Source organism: Rhopalosiphum padi, chromosome 4, assembly GCF_020882245.1.
Source record: "Rhopalosiphum padi isolate XX-2018 chromosome 4, ASM2088224v1, whole genome shotgun sequence".
NCBI classification, from domain to species: domain Eukaryota; kingdom Metazoa; phylum Arthropoda; class Insecta; order Hemiptera; family Aphididae; genus Rhopalosiphum; species Rhopalosiphum padi.
In genome coordinates, this window is record NC_083600.1 from 54756622 (window position 1) to 54777388 (window position 20767).

The 20767-nt window shown below is 24.6% G+C and overlaps 2 protein-coding genes across 4 annotated transcripts; one reads left to right on the forward strand and one right to left on the reverse strand.

The window, feature by feature from the left end:
• Window positions 1-391: 391 nt before the first annotated feature.
• Window positions 392-14472, reverse strand: LOC132929332 (PHD finger protein 14-like). Its single transcript, XM_060994618.1, has 20 exons — window positions 13918-14472; window positions 13725-13832; window positions 9350-9520; window positions 9151-9269; window positions 8974-9091; window positions 8788-8916; window positions 8479-8716; window positions 6639-6743; window positions 6277-6446; window positions 6044-6215; window positions 5845-5977; window positions 5604-5760; window positions 5402-5488; window positions 5151-5313; window positions 4954-5092; window positions 4830-4881; window positions 4020-4192; window positions 3752-3963; window positions 2785-2893; window positions 392-687 (listed from the first exon to the last, which is right to left on the reverse strand). Coding segments are annotated over exons 2-20 (2466 nt in total). The 5' UTR covers window positions 13726-13832; window positions 13918-14472; the 3' UTR covers window positions 392-669.
• A 167-nt stretch (window positions 14473-14639) lies between these two features.
• Window positions 14640-19794, forward strand: LOC132929333 (transcription initiation factor TFIID subunit 6). 3 transcript variants are annotated; one of them, XM_060994619.1, is made up of 12 exons: window positions 14640-14783; window positions 14996-15180; window positions 16158-16244; window positions 17213-17366; window positions 17424-17574; window positions 17633-17768; window positions 18413-18592; window positions 18655-18889; window positions 18954-19096; window positions 19167-19332; window positions 19405-19511; window positions 19593-19794. In XM_060994619.1, exons 2-12 carry the CDS (start codon window positions 15031-15033, stop codon window positions 19662-19664), a joined length of 1581 nt encoding a protein of 526 aa, XP_060850602.1. In that variant the 5' UTR covers window positions 14640-14783; window positions 14996-15030; the 3' UTR covers window positions 19665-19794. The 3 variants fall into 3 exon arrangements, with proteins under 3 accessions (XP_060850602.1, XP_060850603.1, XP_060850605.1); XM_060994620.1 differs by having other exon boundaries at window positions 14776-14906; XM_060994622.1 differs by lacking the exon at window positions 14640-14783 and adding an exon at window positions 14784-14914.
• Window positions 19795-20767: the final 973 nt, after the last annotated feature.

The window sequence follows — 20767 nt, forward strand, 5'->3', positions numbered from 1 at the left end:
GGAAACCCACTATTTAAAATTGATACAAATATTAAATATGATATAATACAGTAATATCTATGTAAATAATAACCTACTAATATGGTAATAGTGTAATACCTAAGTAATACGTAACTACTATAATACCTATTACTTATTAGTATTAGTATAACTTATTCTGCATACACACTCATCCACCTAAAACTTTAAATGATTTAAATGCATCATCTTCAGAGAGTACTTGACTCCGCTTTAAAAAGGAACATTACTAATTTACATGCAACATATGCCAGTCGTGTATTTTAAAAGGAAGTTAATAGTTTCTTAAAATAAGGATATTCTAGAATACTGAAAATGTATGTATTCTTTAAATTATTTTTGGAATCTATGAAGCAGGAAAAGTACTTCACAGTTCACACTTAGTTAATTTATTTTATTTGGAAAATCTAAAGTTGAATTACATAATAATGTAGTACACTAATAATATATGAGTACTACCTATACTCAAATGATCTTAAATTTAAAAAAAAAAATATGATATAATATGTTATTTATATAATATTAACACATTATGAGGAATTTAATTTTAAAATACAATAGAAAAAAAAATTTTAAAACCATTTTGAGTACAAATAATCATTGAAGATCATTGATACATAGCAATGAAGAAGATTGTGCTTCCAAATATTTTTAAGAAGAGTCACTGTCCTGAAATATATTTATCAAATATTATTTTATTATATATATATATATATATAAAAAATTATTAAGCAAATTATTTATGGCTAAACATATATTCTAATTCCTATTGCTTATGTTAACCAGGTAAACAGTACAATATTATTATTAAATCAAAGATTGATAAGGTAAAAAAAAAATTATGATTTAATTTTAAAATTTGGAATTTTTAGTATTTAAACCCATTTTTATTAAAAATTGATTTTACCATATAAAAATAAAATAAATAATAATTATTTTTTTTCTATAATTACTGTAGTAACAAAAAACAATAGAAAAACGTAATATTTATGCTTAAATATAGTATAATAGTTAATATGTATACTTCCATTACAAGTGGCATATTTTCAAATTTTTTCTGGGGGGGGAGGGGTTTAAAAAATACTTAATACAATAATTGTTAATTTAAAAAATAGTCATGTAAGACTTTAGAACTCAATTTTTAATATATTTTGTACTAATCTGAAATTTAGTAAATGTTATTATTATATTATTATATAATACATTATAATTCGGCCATGAATTATATTTATTTTTTTTTGATTATAGAGTACGGGGAAACGAAAATATGCCACAGCCCACCACTACATACATAATAATTACTAACAAATAAATTATGAGTGCTTTATTGATAATAAATATTTAACTGAACTAGAGACTTAGAAACTGTATTCTTATTCTTTTTAAGTAATTAAATCAGTGGTGGTTCGTGTCTATGGACAATAGTGTGGTTGCTTTTATTCCATTAATATCAACAATAATAAATTTGTAAAATTAAATACTAATAAAAATGTTTGTCATATAATTATAACAATGCTTATAATAATATTTAGGAGAGCATATTCTCTGAGGAAACATGCATTGCTTTTAGAACTTGGAAATTTGGAAAAACATCTATGACAGCCGGATTGTGTCACAATTTATGTAACACGCTCCATGTGTTTAGGCAACCAACAACGCATTAGCTGTAATCTAATACTACTAAAAACTAAATTATTTAATAAATAACATAAATAGTAAATAAACAAAAAATTATTCTTTTTGTGCGACCATGGAGCAATATACTTAAATTTTATTACTCTACCATTTTAAACAATTACATGCCACCACTGAATTAAATAGATGAACTATACAACTTATTTAAATTTATAAATTTCAAGGAATCAAACCAAAAACTATATTTAAACAATAACCAATTAGATAACCATTTACTACTAATTCAGGGCTCAGAACATTAAGTGACGTGTATAAAAAATATCAAATATGTGGTAAAAAACTATGCAATTAATTTTTGTTTTATATAAAAATACTCATATATAAAACTTCAAAAAGAGAATAACTGTTAAAGCATTTTAATAATATGCAAATAAATTCATTTTTTTTATTATTAAAAATGTATTTTATTTAACTATACTATTTTTAATTTAAGTTAAAAAAATTAATAAAAATTAATTATTAAATCTGTAGTATAGTTTAAAATTGATAAGGATGCTCAAAGGCTCTTTATTTTTAAATTTTATTTATTTAATAAGTAAAATTTTTATTTTGTTAATTTCAAACAAAATTATTATGCATACAATTTTAAATAGACAAAATCACTTAAATTTGGTAAAATATGCAGTATAAATAAATAATGAATACTAATTTTTTTATTTACTATAAAATAAGTAAGTGTCAAATTTAATTTTGAATAATATCCTTAGAAATATGCAAAAGAGGTTCCAAGCCCTGGACTTATTATACTTGTTTTAAATAAGAATAAACCATTTCACGTATCAGAAATAGAGAAAGGACATCAGATCTCCTTAGTTTTACATGCTTTAGAGCAATAGATGATCATAATTAGTGACTGTCGGCTGCAGCTTCTTCAGTCATATACAGTTTTTACAGACATTTATTTAGGAGAAATCAAAACTAAGACTATTTTTATACACTAGCTGGTTTATTCTTATTTAAAATAGAGTATACACTTAATAGCAGACAAACATAACTTAATTTTTATTCTTTTTATCAAATAGAATTTTTATATAATGACTAATGGTAGACTTAAAGAAATTATTGATGTACCGTTGGATCACATTCAGCACAGTGCCACGAGTATCCTCGTACTTTTGGTGATTTTTTCACTGGGGGATCAAGACAACAAAAATGAAAATTTTTACTGCATTCATCACACCTGTAGAAATAAATAAGTAAAGGTATTTAAAAGTTGATTAATTATAATTATAATTTCTTTTGGATTCTGAACAAAGTAAAGAATGTATTGATTCTACATGACGCATGTCTGTCATCACCTATTGATAGAATAAGTTTTTTTAATAAAAATGATTTGATTTTCAACATTGAGTGGTTTAGTAGACAATTAGATATAGTTGATACTTTGGAGAATTAATAATAAAAAATGTCTAGCAATTTTCTTGATAATCAAGAAAAACAATTTGAGGACATTTTTACATTAAACCAATATTCGACAAAATGAATAACCATAGCAACTTGAAATTTTCACCAATAATTTATATAATAATTTTCTAAATTTTTTTTACTGTTTTAGAGGTTTTTATGGGCAATTAAAATTGTTATTTAAATTTTCAATAAGAACATTTTTATTTGATCAAAAAATTTGATAATATAAAACTAAGATTTTATGAATTGTTATAATTAAAAATTTACAATATAAAAATAAATTTTTAAAATAAAAATTAAGATTAATAGATGAAATGAATGAAAATACAGTTTATATAATTCATGTTCTATAATATAAGGATATTAAATCACAGTGTAAGTTAGTACTACTACAAAGCATTAATCAATTTTAACTTTTTTTGTTTTTCTACAAAGCATATGTAGGTCGGAAAAATGTAAGTATAAAATAGTGGGTCACGGGTCCAAAAAGGTTGAAGACCACTGCTATAAATTGTATGTCTTGCAATCAATATTAAAACTAAATTGAAAATTATAAAATAAAATAATTATTCTTTTACATATTTAATCTATAAATTAATCACTAAAATATTTCTGCCCTTTTAATACTTACTGAACCATTGTAATGCTTGTTCCAGTTGTTTGACAAGTATTACATTTAGGAGTCAATTTAATATCTGTCAATGTTGTTGTTATTCTGAGTGGTGCAACACTCTTTTCTGGTTTGGTTTTTGTAGAAGTTTGAGGTGTTTCATCTACTGGTGATGCAATAAGTAACTGTGAAGATGTTGTTTTAACTCCACTAGCACTTGGTACAGATTTTATCTAAATAGTAAATATAACATTTGAAAATGATTCTGAGATAAATTATCAAAACTTACAAATAGCTTAATTCCTTGTCGTGGTGGTTCATTAACTAAATAATCATTAGTTGGTTCTAATTCTGAAGTATTATTATCCCTATGGTGCTTATGTTTGCGTTTGCGAGACTTCACTCGTTTTGTTATTATTTCTGGAGAATACCTCTCCCTGTGCCGTTCATGTTTTTTTTTCTCTAAAAATGTTAAAATACAAGTAATAACATTAATATAAGACAAATTTATTATTTAAAAAATTACTAAAACAGTGAAATTAGGTAATATTAAATTATATTTTAAAATTTATACATATTTGATTGAATTATGATAATTAAATTTTAACTTTAACCCTTAACTACACGCGCTGGTGTACTTTGTACACCAATATTTTTGTTTATCTTGTTCTATTTTAGTTTTTAATTGTTTTCAGTTATTCTCCTAATCTAACCTTTTCTTATCTAATATGTAATAGTTATTAATCCATTTCAGTCGTCATTTGATGTTTGTAGCCGCACAAACAAGCTCCGTATAAAATATTTTTGTATCGGTGAACGAAATACACCGCGCGAGTAAGATATTTTTGCTTTTATCAATTATAATATAGTAATAACAAAAATTTTTTTTATTAATTTTTTTTTTATAATTAAATGTTAAACAATATTAAGTAGTATTTTGTTCTTTTATTAGTAAATAAAGTCAATAAAAATGCATATATATGCAATACGACATTGATTTCTGCGTAAAACAAATTGGTGTATAAAATGCACCGCGCGTGCAATTATTGAAAAAAAAATGGCGCGTGTAGCTAAGGGTTAAAATATTTTTAACACTTACTTGATACACCAGGCATTTTACTCTGTTCTGTAAGACTATTGAAATCCTGTAACTAATATATAAATAGTTAATTTTTAATTGAATTATACTTACATTTGAATCTTTTAAAAAACTTTATATTTACATCATTAACAATGGATGAAGACCTATGACTGTCTGACATAGATCGCTCTCTACCACCATATCTTAATTTTCTAGGAGCATTTGGATCAACTGTTTCTGGTTCAGAGTTAGAATTACTATTGTCACATTCACTGCATTGCCTAATTATAACATATTTTTTAATGTAACTTTTCTAAAATATTCAATATTTGTATTTACCATCCAAATAATTTGGTTTTCTTAGGCATTCTAGTCAGTGGTGGATTTAAACAACCCAAATGGTAGTATAAATAACATGTATCACATTTTGCCAACAAGTGTTGATCATTTGTACGACTACAAATACCACATTTATTGTACAAACCTAGTGGTGCCACATTATCTGAAAAACAAAATATTAGAGTTTAATTACACATGATAAATTCACACATATGACATAACGGACTTTAAAAAAATCATACAAATTTTACCTGTAATTTCTAAATTATCATTATTTCTGATTGATATTCCAAGACCTGCTTTTAAGACAGCAGGAGTAGGAGTTGAACTGTTTATTACTAAATACAAATTATAAAATGTATTAATTTTTTTAAATAGAATATAATTTGAAATCTAGAACTTGTTTATGAATTATTGGTTAGTAAGTTTTAAAATAAAATAAATTAAGCTCACTAAAAGAATTATGATCATTTTGAACTTCTCTAGTAAGTATATCTACATCTAAAATATTAGCATTAGGATTGCACATATTAATGACAGTATGGTATGCCGTAATAATATTTTTAAGTTCTAAATGTTTTTGTTTTTGAATCTCATTGTTTTTGGACTCCTACAAAAATTAATTAAAATATATTATACATATCATGTACTTAGTGTATATAATATAATGTATATTATTAAATAATTGTATTACTTGATCATATTTTTTTTGTACAATTATTTGTTCATCATGAAGTTTGATATTTTGGTCAGTAAAATGTTTAAGCTGATTTTTCAAATCTGTCAATCTTAAATTTCTATCCATGAAGTAACTTACAAATTCCAAACTTAAAAAAATAAACAAAAATATTTATAAGAACGAAGAAGAGAATGCATGAATAATTTTATCTAACCTAAATGTAGTAGGTACATTCCATTTTTTTGGTACATCGCGCAATGCTTTTATTTGTCCTTCAATAGCCTCACAGGAAGCCATATTTACACCCATTAAGCCAGCTTTTAACCAAAGGGCTCGACATGCTGAAGCTGAGGTTGTAATGGGACGAGGAACTTTGGACTTAAATGCTATAAAAAAATAAACCATGTATTTAACTTGAATACAAATAAATAAATTTATGTAGCTTACTTGACTCAGTTATACTGATTTTTTTCGTTTCATAATACTTAGATCGTAATTTTTCAAGCCTTCGTTGATTACGTTGCCATGTAGCTGATTTTTCAGAAGACTGTTGTTCACGCAATAATTTCATTTGCTTTGTTCTTAATTGAAGTATTTCCCAATTTCTTTTTCTTTTCCTTAAAAACATGAATATATTATATACTATAATTTTTTTTTTTTTTTTAAACATAAATAATAATAATACATCTAGTTTTAAGAATAATATTGGGCGATAATTGCAAATTATTATTAATTTATTTTACGATGTAATAATTAACATACTTAAAAAAAATAAAATACTGATTTATTTAAAAAATTAATATACTAACTTTGCTACTAGTTTGTCTACATGCAACTTGCAATGAGCATAAAATGGATCTGTTTGATCAGTTTCTGGACTTGTTGCTTCTGATAAACTACCTTCTTGTTGAGCACTATTAATATTAATAAATATTTAATACTTATAAAAATAATTTCATTTCTGTAAATTATTTGTTAAAAATACATAATACAATAAACATAGGGCATAATTATTCTATTTTAGAATTGAGTTATAAATTATGACTGTATAACGCATTCTAACAATTTGTTTTGCCTTATAGAGGGGGTGTGTGCGTGTATGTGTTTAATAGGTATGGTGACATTGATAAATTATGATGTAAGAATTTAGTAAATAGTTTTAATGATAGCTAGGGGGAACTAGTTTGAATCAGTTAAAGAAGACTGACAATGTAATTATTAATTAGTATTAAACTAAGTTAGAAATAAATAATAAATACAGCTTAATAGGTGTAATTTAATTATTATACTAGATTCTTTTATAATGAACCCACTCATTATTTTTAAATATATTTTTTTACATAATTGTAGTAATAAAAGTTTTATTTTTTATAATCATAAATCATTTATTATCACACATTTTTTTAATATGGTAAAATACATTGTTAATTTCATATTTTAAAACAGAAGCTTAGAGTATTTATATATGTATACATCACATTTTAGAGTAATTTATGAGGATTTAAAGTTGAAATGAGCAAAGTAGTAGATCAACATTTTGAGAATTACGCCTCTTATACTCCACTCTGCTATCTATATTCTATACCAGTGGTTTTCAACCAGTGGGTCGCTCAAACTATAAAATTGGGTCGCAATAAGTCTTCTTTTTAAAATTAAAATAAAATTTATAAAATTATAGAAGGTAAAAAAATAAATTTTTAATTATTAAACTTAAAAATTAATAAATGAAAAAATAAAGTTTGAAGACATTTATGAAATAGTAAACGAACATTTGACTAACTTAGAAAAATTTTTTAACCAATATTTTCTTGAGGATATTTGAGTAAATTATGAGTGGATTGAATAACCATTAGCAGTAGATATAATGATAGTAAATATGTCTGCTGACATTGAAAATCAATTAAATAACCTATCGTGTGATAAGTAATAACAAACTAAAACAAATATTTTGTGAAACTTCATTAGAAATATTTTGGGCACACTTATGCACGGGAAATTACGCAGAATTAGCAACTAAAGCTATTTCAATTTTATTAATATTTCCAACGACTTATTAATGAGAAAAGGTGTTTTCTACTATGGCAAATTTGAAAACGTCAAAAAGAAATAGATTTGAAACTGAAGATGATTTACGGATTGTGCTGAGTCAAATTGAGCCAAGATGGAATTTATTATGTGAAAACACTCAAGGACAAAGTTTGCATAAAAGTTTTTTTATCAATTTTTATTTTTTTTTTATATTTTCATACAAATTTGATACATTTTCAATTAATAAAATTTAATTTTTATTTATTCAGTTTTAATAGTACTACTACAAAGTATTTAGCAATTTTAGCTTTTTTACAAAGTTTACGTGGGTTGCGAGTCCAAAAAGGTTGAAGACTACTGTACTATACTATAAATACTTATAACTCATAGTTAAAAATGTTAATAGTTTTTTAAATAATGAATGGTTTGTGGTAAAAAAAATAACCAGTATTTTCATATCTAAAGACTGAGCTACTGAACCACAATGAGGCTCATATCCTCAGCTATATTTCATTAAATTAAATTAAACTTTGTATTAGTCAAGAAAGAAGATGTTACAACATGATGAAACAAAAATAAAAGATTTTTTTCCTATTAAAGAATAATATGTGTTTATCGTACCAAGTAACATGGAAATTAGATCTGCACATCCCAGCATCACATCCAATAGTCACACCAGTACAACTAAATCTCATATCTTTACACAAACTGCATCGTTTATTACCCCACCGAGGTGTAGTATTTGCGAATAACATAACTCTACTGAGACTTGTGACTTCACCAAAAGTTATACCAGGTACATATAGAGCACATACTAAATGTACCCATTTTCCACAATCTGTCTCTTTAAATATTCCACCTAAAACAAAATGTATTAATTCAAGTTGTAAAAAAATATAGTTAATAGAATATCTATAATAATATACAAACCAAAATTAGGACATAATTCACAAGTAGGATTTTCTATGCCTGCTTTACAAGCTTCACAAAACCATGGTTCCATGGAACATGATGAAACAGATGAACTAACACTTCCGGAATCATGAACACCATAACAACCTAAAAATAAATAATAATTATTTACTATTACTTTATTATTATTAAATAAGTATTTACCTTCATGAACTGATATACCACATTCATCACAATCTATTAATTCGTTGACATCATCACTAGCATCGCCTAAGCAAATACTACAAATATGAATATTATCTACTATTTCTTTTAAATTTACCTGAAAAATAGATAATATACTTTTAAATTCAGTTACATAAAAATCGGTCAAAAAGTTACTTTTATAGAATTATCTTGATTGTGTGTAACGATACTTGTGACATCAGTGGTCATATTACTATCACTACATCTAATATCATCTTCATCATCTTTTTCAACTTCTTCTTGATTATCATCATCTTTTGAAATATGTATATAAATATAAATAAATATAAAATGTTACATTAAAAAACCAATTAACTTCTTTTTTAAAACATACCATCAGTAAATGTCAAATATGAAGCTCTATCAGAATCTGATTCACTATTAACACAGTGATCTTCAATACGGAAATCACTATCAGAAGAACTTTCACCATCTATATCATCTAAATGTACCAATTCCGGGTTAGCAGGAGGTTTGACTTTTCTTTTATTGGGATCACGTTCCACTAAAAACATAATAAATTAACTTAAAATTTTTTATCAAATGTGTTGCTTTGGCTTACAGTTTTTAGCATTTAAGTCTTAATTTTGTACTAAATTATAAAAAGCATTTAAAAAATAAGACTGTATAATGTTAGGAAGTTATATCCATATGTATTTACTTATTTTCACATCTTATTAGTCTGAATATAGATTAAAAAATTCTTATATTATCATTGCTGATTGTGGGTGTCATTCATTTAGGTGACTAACCCAAAATTTACCTGAATAGAGCATATATTATTTGGAGAAATTAACTGATTGTTTAGGCAAATTTATAAATTATCGAACATAACTACACAACAATTTTTATGATATTTTCTACTGCTACATATTATTATGTGTTTTTTTTATATTCTGACTATATCTAATATAATCACATATTTAATTAAAATAATTATTTTAATGATAAACAAATTACGGGTAAAGAGTACAGTGGAATACAATTTTATAAGAATATAAAATAGTTATAATATTTGTTATTTAATCTTAATGTCATACTTGTAGGGACAATATCTATAAAATTGAACAAAAAATTTTTAATAGTTGTAAATTTCTAAAAAAAATGGATAAGAAAGTTAATGCAAAATTTTATAAGAAATAATGAATGTATAGCAATTAATTTACAAATAACAGAATTATTACTATATTATTATAGCAGTGTTCAGTAGTCAGTGGACAGTAAACAGTTTGCTGTCATACTACAAATTATATTATTCTTTTTTTGTATTGAAGAGAGTAAAAAATTATTTAAGATCATTATTAGCAAATGAAATATTGTCAACACTATCCATTTTATGAACTAAAAATAATATTTTGGAAGAAATGGATTGGGAAAACATCACTTCTAAATTCGCTACAAAAAAGGTTATGAATCATAACCTATGACTATCCTATACCTATCATAATGTATGATAAAAAACAAAGTGATTTTAAAAAAACAGTTAAAATTCTTGAAAGGTTTAAAAATATAAATTCATAATTTATGTTTTTATGTTAAATTTTATTAATTTATCATAGTGTTTTAAATTTAAAATATTAGACATTTTTTGAAATGATCAATTGTTTTCTACAGTCTACACATAAAATAAATTTACATGTTAAATTTGTCAGCATTATAGTATTATAACCTAAGTTGTTTTTATTAGTTTCCATAATGACTAAAAAAAATATAAATTATATTTTATATTATTGATTTAATTATATTGTAAGTAATTGATTATATAGGTATATAAATTATAAATATTTCCACCCAATATCTATATTTTGTCCAAGAAGTGATGCAACCAAGTATCTTTGTTATATTCATTTAATCAGTATATTATACCAGATTTTTTCTAATGATTGGTATTATGGTGGGAGGGGGGTATAAGGTGGCAAAATATGTGTGCCCCTGGTGGCAATAAACCTTAACATGGCACTGCATGGGAGGAATATCAAATCGAAAAATTAACAATAATCGATTATACTAAACAAATGGGTATGAAATACCATACCAATATAAAATATAGTTAAGATAATAAATATAATATAATAAATTATACGACAATTTTTAACCATACTAGTTAGAGTTAATTGAGAGTCCTAAGTCTCTAAAAATGGAACAAAAACATATTAGTCTATATAAATTTGATAAATATATATTTATATATAAGCTCACCTAAATGAAAGCCGCCACCTGATTTCACCACCACCCTAATTAAAACTTAAATTTAACAGTGAGGTCATTTGAGGGGAGGGGCAGAGTTAAGTTTAAGGAAAACAACATTTTCCCATAATATACAGGAAAATCTCCGAAAATGGGACTTAATACTATAAAGTTATGTAATCGTGAATTATTTCTTAAACTGCATACTTAATTACAAATACTTTGTACACTTCTGGTATCAATGACAACACTAGAATATTTTCATGCCTAAAACCTAAATATTTGAGAAATAGTATGGTAATTGGGAGAGGTCAATATGTTGTATGTATTATACATGCTTTAGGCTGAAAGAAAATACTTGCATAATTTATTAGAATAAATATTAAATTAACAGTTCAAACATATGACACTATATTTGAAACTAACTTTTAAGTTTTGTACATTCTTTTAACTAAATTATAAATATGTTTGAAATTTAAATTTAGTGCTTATAAATTATATATTATTATTTACTATGTAAATTGTATAATTGTATTATTCTAGAGTTGTCTCAATGGTAAAAAAAAATATAGATTTAATAATATAATAAAAATATCGTTAATATTATATTATATTAAATACAGTTTGTTATGATTAAACAGTGTTTGTTAAAAAATCAGCCATATCCCCCCAAGAGAAAATCAATTAACTGCCACTAATTAGAAGTGTAACGTAATATGCAGTTATTTTCAAATTTGTTATAAAATTGATGGATGATATAGTACCTATAGTTTTAGACGTTTTAGTATATTAGAATACATATCTTTTAATGGATTGTTTGTGCCTTTAAAAATGATTATCTGTTAATTTAAACCTAAGCAATAGACCTAAGACTATCCACAATGTTAAGAGGACGCAATACCTGCATATTATGTTGTTTACATCTTACAAATTTAAAACTTAGCAAAAACTGTTTCACGCTGGAAAGAACCAAGAAGGTTACAGTAATAACTAAGAAAGAAAATTTTCAACATATAAAAAGAAAAACTTTGGCTGTGAATAGTTTCTATTGTTTAGATATCGTAAATAAAAAAAAAAAAGTTATTCAAGTTCAAAAATAATGAATTTGGAAACAATAAGCAATTTTTTTATATAAGTGATATTAAAAAAATAAAAACAATATTTCACTGATAATTTTCTTAATTCAATTATATATTAATTTGAAGTCTTAATTATCACTACAGCCTAAGTGGTTCTATCCTGCGCAAAACAGATTTGCTGTGTTTTACATGTGTAAGACGTAAACAATACAACACATGCGGCCGTAGAGCTGTACATTTTCAATAATACTGAACATTTTTTTTCATATAGATTTTGTAATTATTTTCTTTTAAATTACAGACAATAGACCATTTGTTAATTAAACATTTATACACTAAAAACTTACCAACTTACTTAAAAAAATAAAAATACCATCTGTTTAATATATTTTAATTATTTATAAAATATAAATTTTATAAATTTCTATTATTATTTATTACTAAAACCATAAATTTCAGCCGTTGAAAATTTTCAATGTTGCTGAAAATTTCAATAAAAAAAAAAAATGTCAAGCTTACAGTTCAACATGCGGGTGTAGTGTCCTCTTAATATGAAAATTTGGGATATATTAAACAAATATTAGATTGTATAATAAGACTTGTACTCTTTTAACATTTATAAATATATATATTAATATGATTGATTGAAAATGGTTAATAAATAAGTGTGTTGACTATAAGCAAAATTTACTATTATAGGAAGAATTAATATGTGACTATTGACTGTTGTTGTTAGGCATGATTATCAATAAATGCCATCACAAGCTTTGCTTAAAGGGATGGGTAATTTTGTTATATATATAAATATTAGAACGTTGAATTGTATTAAAATATTTAATAAAATAAATAATCAGTGGCGGCTATCCTTAAAAATATAGGTGTAGTGAAACATAAGAAGTAATCACCCATCCTCAATAATATTCATTTATATAACACCCCATCTACTGAATAGTTTATTCAACATGTTTAAAAAAAAATATTTACTATTATACTATTAAAATATTCCAAAGTATTATTGTATTATTCGCTCACGAAAAATTACATAGACAACCCACCCCATCCACCTCTAATATAGGATAGCCGCCACTGTAAATAATCAAATAAATATATTATTATTCTTACACATTTTTATATATAATTGAATTAAATGTGTCAGATACATCAATGCTTATTTCACTTATTAACAATGTATTTAATATTCTGTCCTTAATTAATTTATGTATTTGTTTAATATTTTGTATATTAAACTTAAAAAAATAATAATAATAATGGTATAAAAACCAAAATTAACTTAAATATTCTATATAATAAACCTAACAAAACCATGACAGAAGTTGATGATAATTTTTAATAGATACAATCATGTTATGATTAACATTAAATTATCAATTTAATTTAATTTAAATAATAGATATAATTTGTAATACAAATTAGTTAACTTACTTTTAATTGTCCGGTCTTATTCTCCAAATTAATACAATATTCAATTTGTATTTTGTTATATATTTAATATGTAGAAACACATGTATAGACAATGGTGTATGGAGTCATCTTGTAAATGTAAACCATAGTTATTAGAATTATAAAGATCTTAATACGACTAAATTGTAAACAATAAATGTCCTATAATACCCACCTTGCCAGTATTAACAATGTAACTTTAACTTTTGAAGCACAATTAGCACAATGAAATACAAATACACATATTTTTATAAGCGACGGACATTTGGATGAGACGCGCTATCTACGCATGTGCGAGTATAATCGTCGCGTATTTACACTTGAAATTGGATAAATATGCGACGGTTGAGATTGCGGCGATTGCGCGTGTGTACAGTTTAAGTCATTTTGGCTTGTCGTTAATAAGTCAATAGTTTATGCTTCAAATTATCGGGACTGTGGCCCATACTCCATTCGTAGTTTATAATCTATAGATTACGCGATACCCGATACACAATTATAAAATTGAATAATATAATATTTAACATGTATATTAATTCAACATTTCGGATTTGTTCGGCACATTATATTATAGACTATAATATTACAGTTAGGTAAATAAGTATTAGTTATTAATTTAAAATGCAGTTACTATCATGACAAAATACAATACATGTATTTTGTCATAGTTACTATTGAACAATTTGAACACGGCTGTCGAAGTACTCAAAGTGTCAAGTATAGCCTACATATAGCGGCTATAGTCAAATGTGTCAAAGATAATATCTTTAATTTTTGTAAAAAGTATAAACCACTACACAGTGTAGCCAGTAGTTGATCATGCGATTTGTAAACAAATAAAATGTTAACATAATATTAATAAAGAAAACGATCATGTTCTATGGTATTACTGGTATTATGTTTGGTTTACTTACAATATTTTATGTATAGTTCTTGGTTAAACGATAACAACAATCAGGATCCATTGATAATAATAAATCCTTAGAATTTAAATCATAATATGATCATAAGAATTAAGAATTTAAGAATACATCTTGAGAAGTAAGCACTAAATACTTATCCTGTCATTGATATCATAAAATATATTAAAAATCCAATATTGTGTTTAGTACTACAAATACATTGATACATACAGTCAAGTTACCTTTAATTTAATTTAATACCGTAATATAGTTTGTATATTATAAAGTATTCGGGTTTACCATATAGTTGCATTTTGTGGAGTAAATTAATTATAATTTTTAAATTTTCAGATTACATATATACATTTAAATTATTAATTAGCAGAATGGGTGAAATTGAAGTAAACTATGGCTCTATTTTACCGACCGAATCATTAAAGGTAATTGCGGAAAGTGTGGGTATTGGTAATTTATCTGACGATGCAGCTAAAGAAATATCAGATTCCGCCACTTATCGTCTTAAATTAGTGTTACAAGTAAGTTTATTTAATTTTTAATGTTTCATTTTTAATTGCTATTCAAGAGGCAAAGATATTTTTAGAATCAAAAATCAATAAATCTCTAAATATGCTGAAGTATAAAGTAATATAAAGCTATATCCATACTCTATATATTTTCTTAAATCATCAAAATATATTTATTAAATTAATAGCATTGAATTATATATTTATTTTTTTTTAACAAATCCGTCCATCTTTCAAACTAAACAACAAATGTAACATTTAACTTTTATTTATGTAGGTAGTTAGTATATCAATCATAATCTGATAATAAAACTGAATCAACCATTATATTCTCATGCTATGTAGTTCATTGGAGTTGCAGAATAAAATTTCCCAAGAAAAATAATCCCAGGTTATAACATTAATCTTACACACAGCCATATAAAAATGATAAATAAATATAATTTAAATGTTTACAATGCTTTATATTGTTAATATTTAATTAGAAATATATAGGTGTAGATAGCAGTTTAGTTATTTTTTATTTACTGTTAAAAAGATAATTAAGTATTATTATTAAGAGACATTTTTAAATGTTTTACTTTATACCTACAATATATTATAAAAGATTAAAAAATAAAATAAAATTATTGCCTACTTTAATATAGTATATATAAAATATTTCAATTAGTCAACGAATATACAAATTGTATTTGTGAGCCCATTACAGATAATATGTGTGTATAAATTATATTATCAAAGGTATACACTACACTGTAAATGCCATTAACATTTAAAGTTTTAAATTAACGTCAAAATATTAGAAAACATAATATTTTATTTTGAAGACTTTTTACAGGGTTCACCATTGAGAATTTTTTTTTCATTGAAGTTTTTATTCCATTTACTATTTTATTGTTAGCAGTAAATTGTATTGTCTCATTTATACTTTACTACATGTACTGCTCATTTTGTATACAGTCTATACATTAATATGTAATTGTTCTTAGGAAAGCAAAAAGTTTATGATGCATTCTAATAGATGCAAATTACTACCTTCAGACATTGATAGCGCTTTAAAAGTTTTCGGTATTGAAGTAAGTTATACAAATTATATTGGTTTATTAATTTTTATGATTTGAATAAATATTTAAATAATTATTTTACTATGAATTTGATAATTTATTAAAATGCTATTAATCCAGAAATCTATCATTGATAAAATAATGATCCAAATATTTGTATCATTATTTTATTTTATTTTTTTAAGTTTATCTAGCTAGATATAGTGCATAGATTTAGGTAGGGATGAAAGATGTACATTTTTTACAAGAATGTCGTGTTTTTAAACTAAATGTTCCATTGTTCCAAAAACTTTTATCAGAGACTAAAATGTCCTATTTATTACCCATTTTCATTTTGAGATAATAATACAATATTACTTAATATTATTATTACTGGTTACCATCTAAAGTTCATCGATAATACACACTGTAACTTTTGATAGTCAAAAAGAACATTAATGTAGTTGTTATTAAGTATAAAAATATAATATGTAATTAACTTTATATTTTACAAAACTTTTAATTATTAGTTATTATATTTTAAGAAATTAATGTTAAAAATAAAGATTTCCTATACTTATAGTCGTATTACTCAAAGTTTCACAAACATTTTTAAAGGTTTGAATTAGTTTCAACTATAGATATGGTACTTATATATAAATATGATTTTTTAAATTTTTAATTCTGGTAACCTTTTGTTTAGGAAACTAAGATTTACTATTTTCTTGTGTTTGCTTTTTTGAAAAATATGATGACCCTACTCACTCTATGTACTGTCAAAATAATATAAAAATCAAAGTAGGCCTATTAATTATTTTATTATTTTTATAAACCTTAATAATTGCATAGATGAATATTTGATTAAAAATTCTATAGTAAAAAACTGTGTATTTAATATTCAAAACTAAAGATGTATAATGACAATTTATAAGTAAAATTAGAATGATAATGATTTCTTTGACTTATTCAGTTTTTGTTAAATACTATTGTTATATTTTTAGCCTATTTATGGATTTCATGCTAAAGAACATGTACCATTTAGATATGCATCGGGTGGTGGACGAGAATTGCATTTCATTGATGATAAAGACATCGATCTTATTGAATTTGTTAATGCTCCTTTGGCTAAGCTACCTTTAGAAATCAGCATTCGATGTTAGTATCATTATATAGGATTAAAAATTTACTACTTAATTTTTATTAAATTTTTAGGCCACTGGCTTGCCATTGATGGAGTTCAACCAACTGTACCAGAAAATCCTCCTTCTGTATCCAAAGATGTTCAAAAACTTGAATGTGTAGATCCTTTAAACAAATTAAAAAAACCCATTGATAAGGAAGTTTCTGGACGACCATCTACTGGGTAAAATAATATAGTCAGTATAAAAAAAAAAAATTTTAAATCTGTTGCTTTTGTTTAGAAAAGCTCAAAAATTACGTAATGTTGAAACTGTTCATGTGAAACAATTGGCAACTCATGAGTTATCAGTCGAACAACAACTTTATTATAAGGAAATCACAGAAGCTTGTGTTGGATCGGATGAATCTCGAAGAGCTGTATGTATTTTAATAAAAATTTGTTTTACAATATGGTCCATATAACAGTACTTTTTTTTCGCAATCAAAAACAACTTATTAAGTAATAAATTACAGTATCCCAATGTGAAGCTTTTTACAATTTCCCAATGATTTGTGATTTTTATTTGTAAATAACTCCTTCCAGAAAATATATGGCTTTAATAATTTTTTGGAAAATTAACAAAAATGCATTTCTGTAACAAATGTAAGTTGTTGACAGCTAATTACAGAAGCTACTTGACCGATTCCAATGAAAGTTATATCAACAGATTTCTTGAGATATAGGGATAGGGGCGTGTTTAAGCTTCTTTTTTCAAAGCTACAAGATAATACATACATTTAGTTTTGACTCTAGAACATCAAATATGTTTTTAATTATTTAAATGGTTGCCATAAATTAGATTATATTAATATTAAAATTATTAAAGTATGGCATATCTTTCAATTTTTGTATAAATTATTATATCACGTAAAAAGTGTTTAGATAATTAGACAAAAAAAATTTACTTCGAGTAACTATTGACTGGCTCACATTTATTTCTCTTTCTTTCTATTAATCTAAAATAGTTTTATTATTAATTTATAATAGACTTTAAAACAATTGGAATAATTAATTTTTTCAGGAAGCTCTTCAAAGTTTGGCATCTGACCCTGGCCTTCACGAAATGTTACCTCGTATGTGTACATTTATTGCAGAAGGAGTGAAAGTAAATGTTGTTCAAAATAATTTAGCATTACTTATTTATTTAATGAGAATGGTCAAAGCATTATTGGATAACCCAGCTCTTTATTTAGAAAAATATGTAAGTTTAATGACATATTACTGTATGATTTCTTATAATTGAATTATAACATTATGGTTTAGCTACATGAAATTATCCCTTCTGTTGTTACTTGTGTTGTAAGTAAACAATTGTGCATGAGACCAGAAATCGATAATCATTGGGCTTTGAGAGATTTTGCCTCGCGCTTAATGGCACAAATTTGTAAAATGTTTAATACACCAACAAACAATGTACAAACTCGTATAACTAGAGTATTTACAAATGCTACTAATTCAGACAAAACCGCTCTTCCATCAGTGTATGGGGCACTTGAAGGTATATAAAAATAGTCATATGTTTATAACTTATAAATTGTATTAAATCAAATTAAATATTTTAGGTTTAGCAGAGTTAGGAACAGAAACAATTAAAGTCTTTGTCATTCCCAGAGTACATATGATATCTGATAGACTAGACTCACCCGAAGTTACACAGAATAATGTGGATAGAATATCTGGAAACCAAATTAAACACTTACTTTGTGTAATATTTTATCTTAAATTTAATCACATTTACTTATAAATATTTATTAAATTTGCTTATATCACTTCAGAAAATATTGACTCCTGTGTTAAAAATAACACATTCGCCACCAGATAATTTAGACGAATACAAAAAAGAATTTGGTTCAGTTGGTGTACAGTTGCATGCTGCTGTATGCAAAGCCCGTATAACAACTACTACTCAAAGTACAAGCAACCAAACTGTAACACAAACAAGTAAATAAATAGGCTTTAATAAAATATAAATATTTGTTTTATAATTATTAATATTAAATTAAATTTATATAGATACACCGTCTAGAACAGTTGTTGGTCGACCTGTTGTGGCAACCACAAGTAACACAGGAAATCCTCAAAAATATGTTCTCATGTCCCAACGACCTGTTGTTGCACAAGTAAAATTATTTGATTACTTTATTATAAATTACCAAGTTATTATTATATTTTTGATATTTTTAAATTATTTTTGTTTTCAGACTCCACCAAATAAAACTGTTTATATATCTCAGCAAAATATAAAATCAGAATTTCAAGATCCTAGTAATTGAATGTTGAGTTAAGCAAACTAGTTATATTTTTAAATAAGGTTATTTATTTAATGAACTTAATTATAATTAATTATTCTTGTAAATCTTAAAAACGATATAAAATAAAAATAAATTAGAAGTAAAAGACAAATTATTGATGTACATTTGTAAATAATTTATCAAAGCTTTAAACTGGTTAAAACCAGTTTTGTTATTAACTGGTTTTATTGGAAAATGTATATGAATGTAAATAATAACCACAATTATGTAGTTATTTTATAGAATGAAAACAAAATATTTAACCATTATTAGTTTGATTTCTCAAATAAAAATTTTAATTACGAATTAATTATGATAAATTGTTATACATTTTTATGTATTAGTATTTTCAGGACTTGAGAATAATCCACCTTTTTGCTTAAATTGTATTATTAGTAGTAATTTAGTACGTTGTTAACTTAAATTAATATAAAATCATACACTAATAAATAATATTTATAGCAAACAGTTTTGAAAACAATAATAAAAAAATTTACGGCCATGCCCCCATTATCCTGTTTAAGAAACTACATTATGTACTGATATCAAAAATTATGCTCAATGCCAGGCGAGTTCTTTTATTTCTGTAATTACTATGACATTTCCTATTGATGTCTGTGTAAGTAAAAAATAAATTTTCCATGTAAATTGACTTATTGATCTTTGTTATACGTGATAATTGTCCATCATTCATTGCCATCAATATTCTTTTTCAAACAAACCATATTAACATTGTCCATCATTAATTTTTTTACATTTTTAAGTATTGAACATATTGAACTGTACCCGAGATTACTTTTTTGTATAGAATATAGATCTCATTTTTGTTGTAGATTTCTTTTATATAATTATCAAAAAATCAACTCGTTTAAAAAGAAAAAACATAAGAAATGTCAAGAGTAAACACTATACTTAATATATATAGTAAAATCTCATTAATCCGGACTAATTGGGGCTTTAGGTTTTCCGAATTAAACAAAATAACCAAAAATTGGAAATTATAAATTTAAGAAAATGTTATTGAATATAATATTTTACAATTATTAATCTCATATTAATACATATATTTAACAATATTAAACCTA

What these genes read in the sequence shown, in the direction of transcription:
- LOC132929332 (XM_060994618.1), bottom strand. An exon ending in AATGTACCTACTACATTTAG is followed by an intron (nt 5,978 to 6,043) that starts GTTAGATAAAAT and finishes TATTTTTTTAAG; the next exon opens with TTTGGAATTTGTAAGTTACT. An exon ending in TGATAATTTAGAAATTACAG is followed by an intron (nt 5,314 to 5,401) that starts GTAAAATTTGTA and finishes TTTGTTTTTCAG; the next exon opens with ATAATGTGGCACCACTAGGT.
- LOC132929333 (XM_060994619.1), top strand. Translation starts at nt 15,031, where the DNA reads ATGGGTGAAATTGAAGTAAACTATGGCTCTATTTTACCGACCGAATCA. An exon ending in TAAAAGTTTTCGGTATTGAA is followed by an intron (nt 16,245 to 17,212) that starts GTAAGTTATACA and finishes TTATATTTTTAG; the next exon opens with CCTATTTATGGATTTCATGC. An exon ending in CTCTTTATTTAGAAAAATAT is followed by an intron (nt 18,593 to 18,654) that starts GTAAGTTTAATG and finishes ATTATGGTTTAG; the next exon opens with CTACATGAAATTATCCCTTC.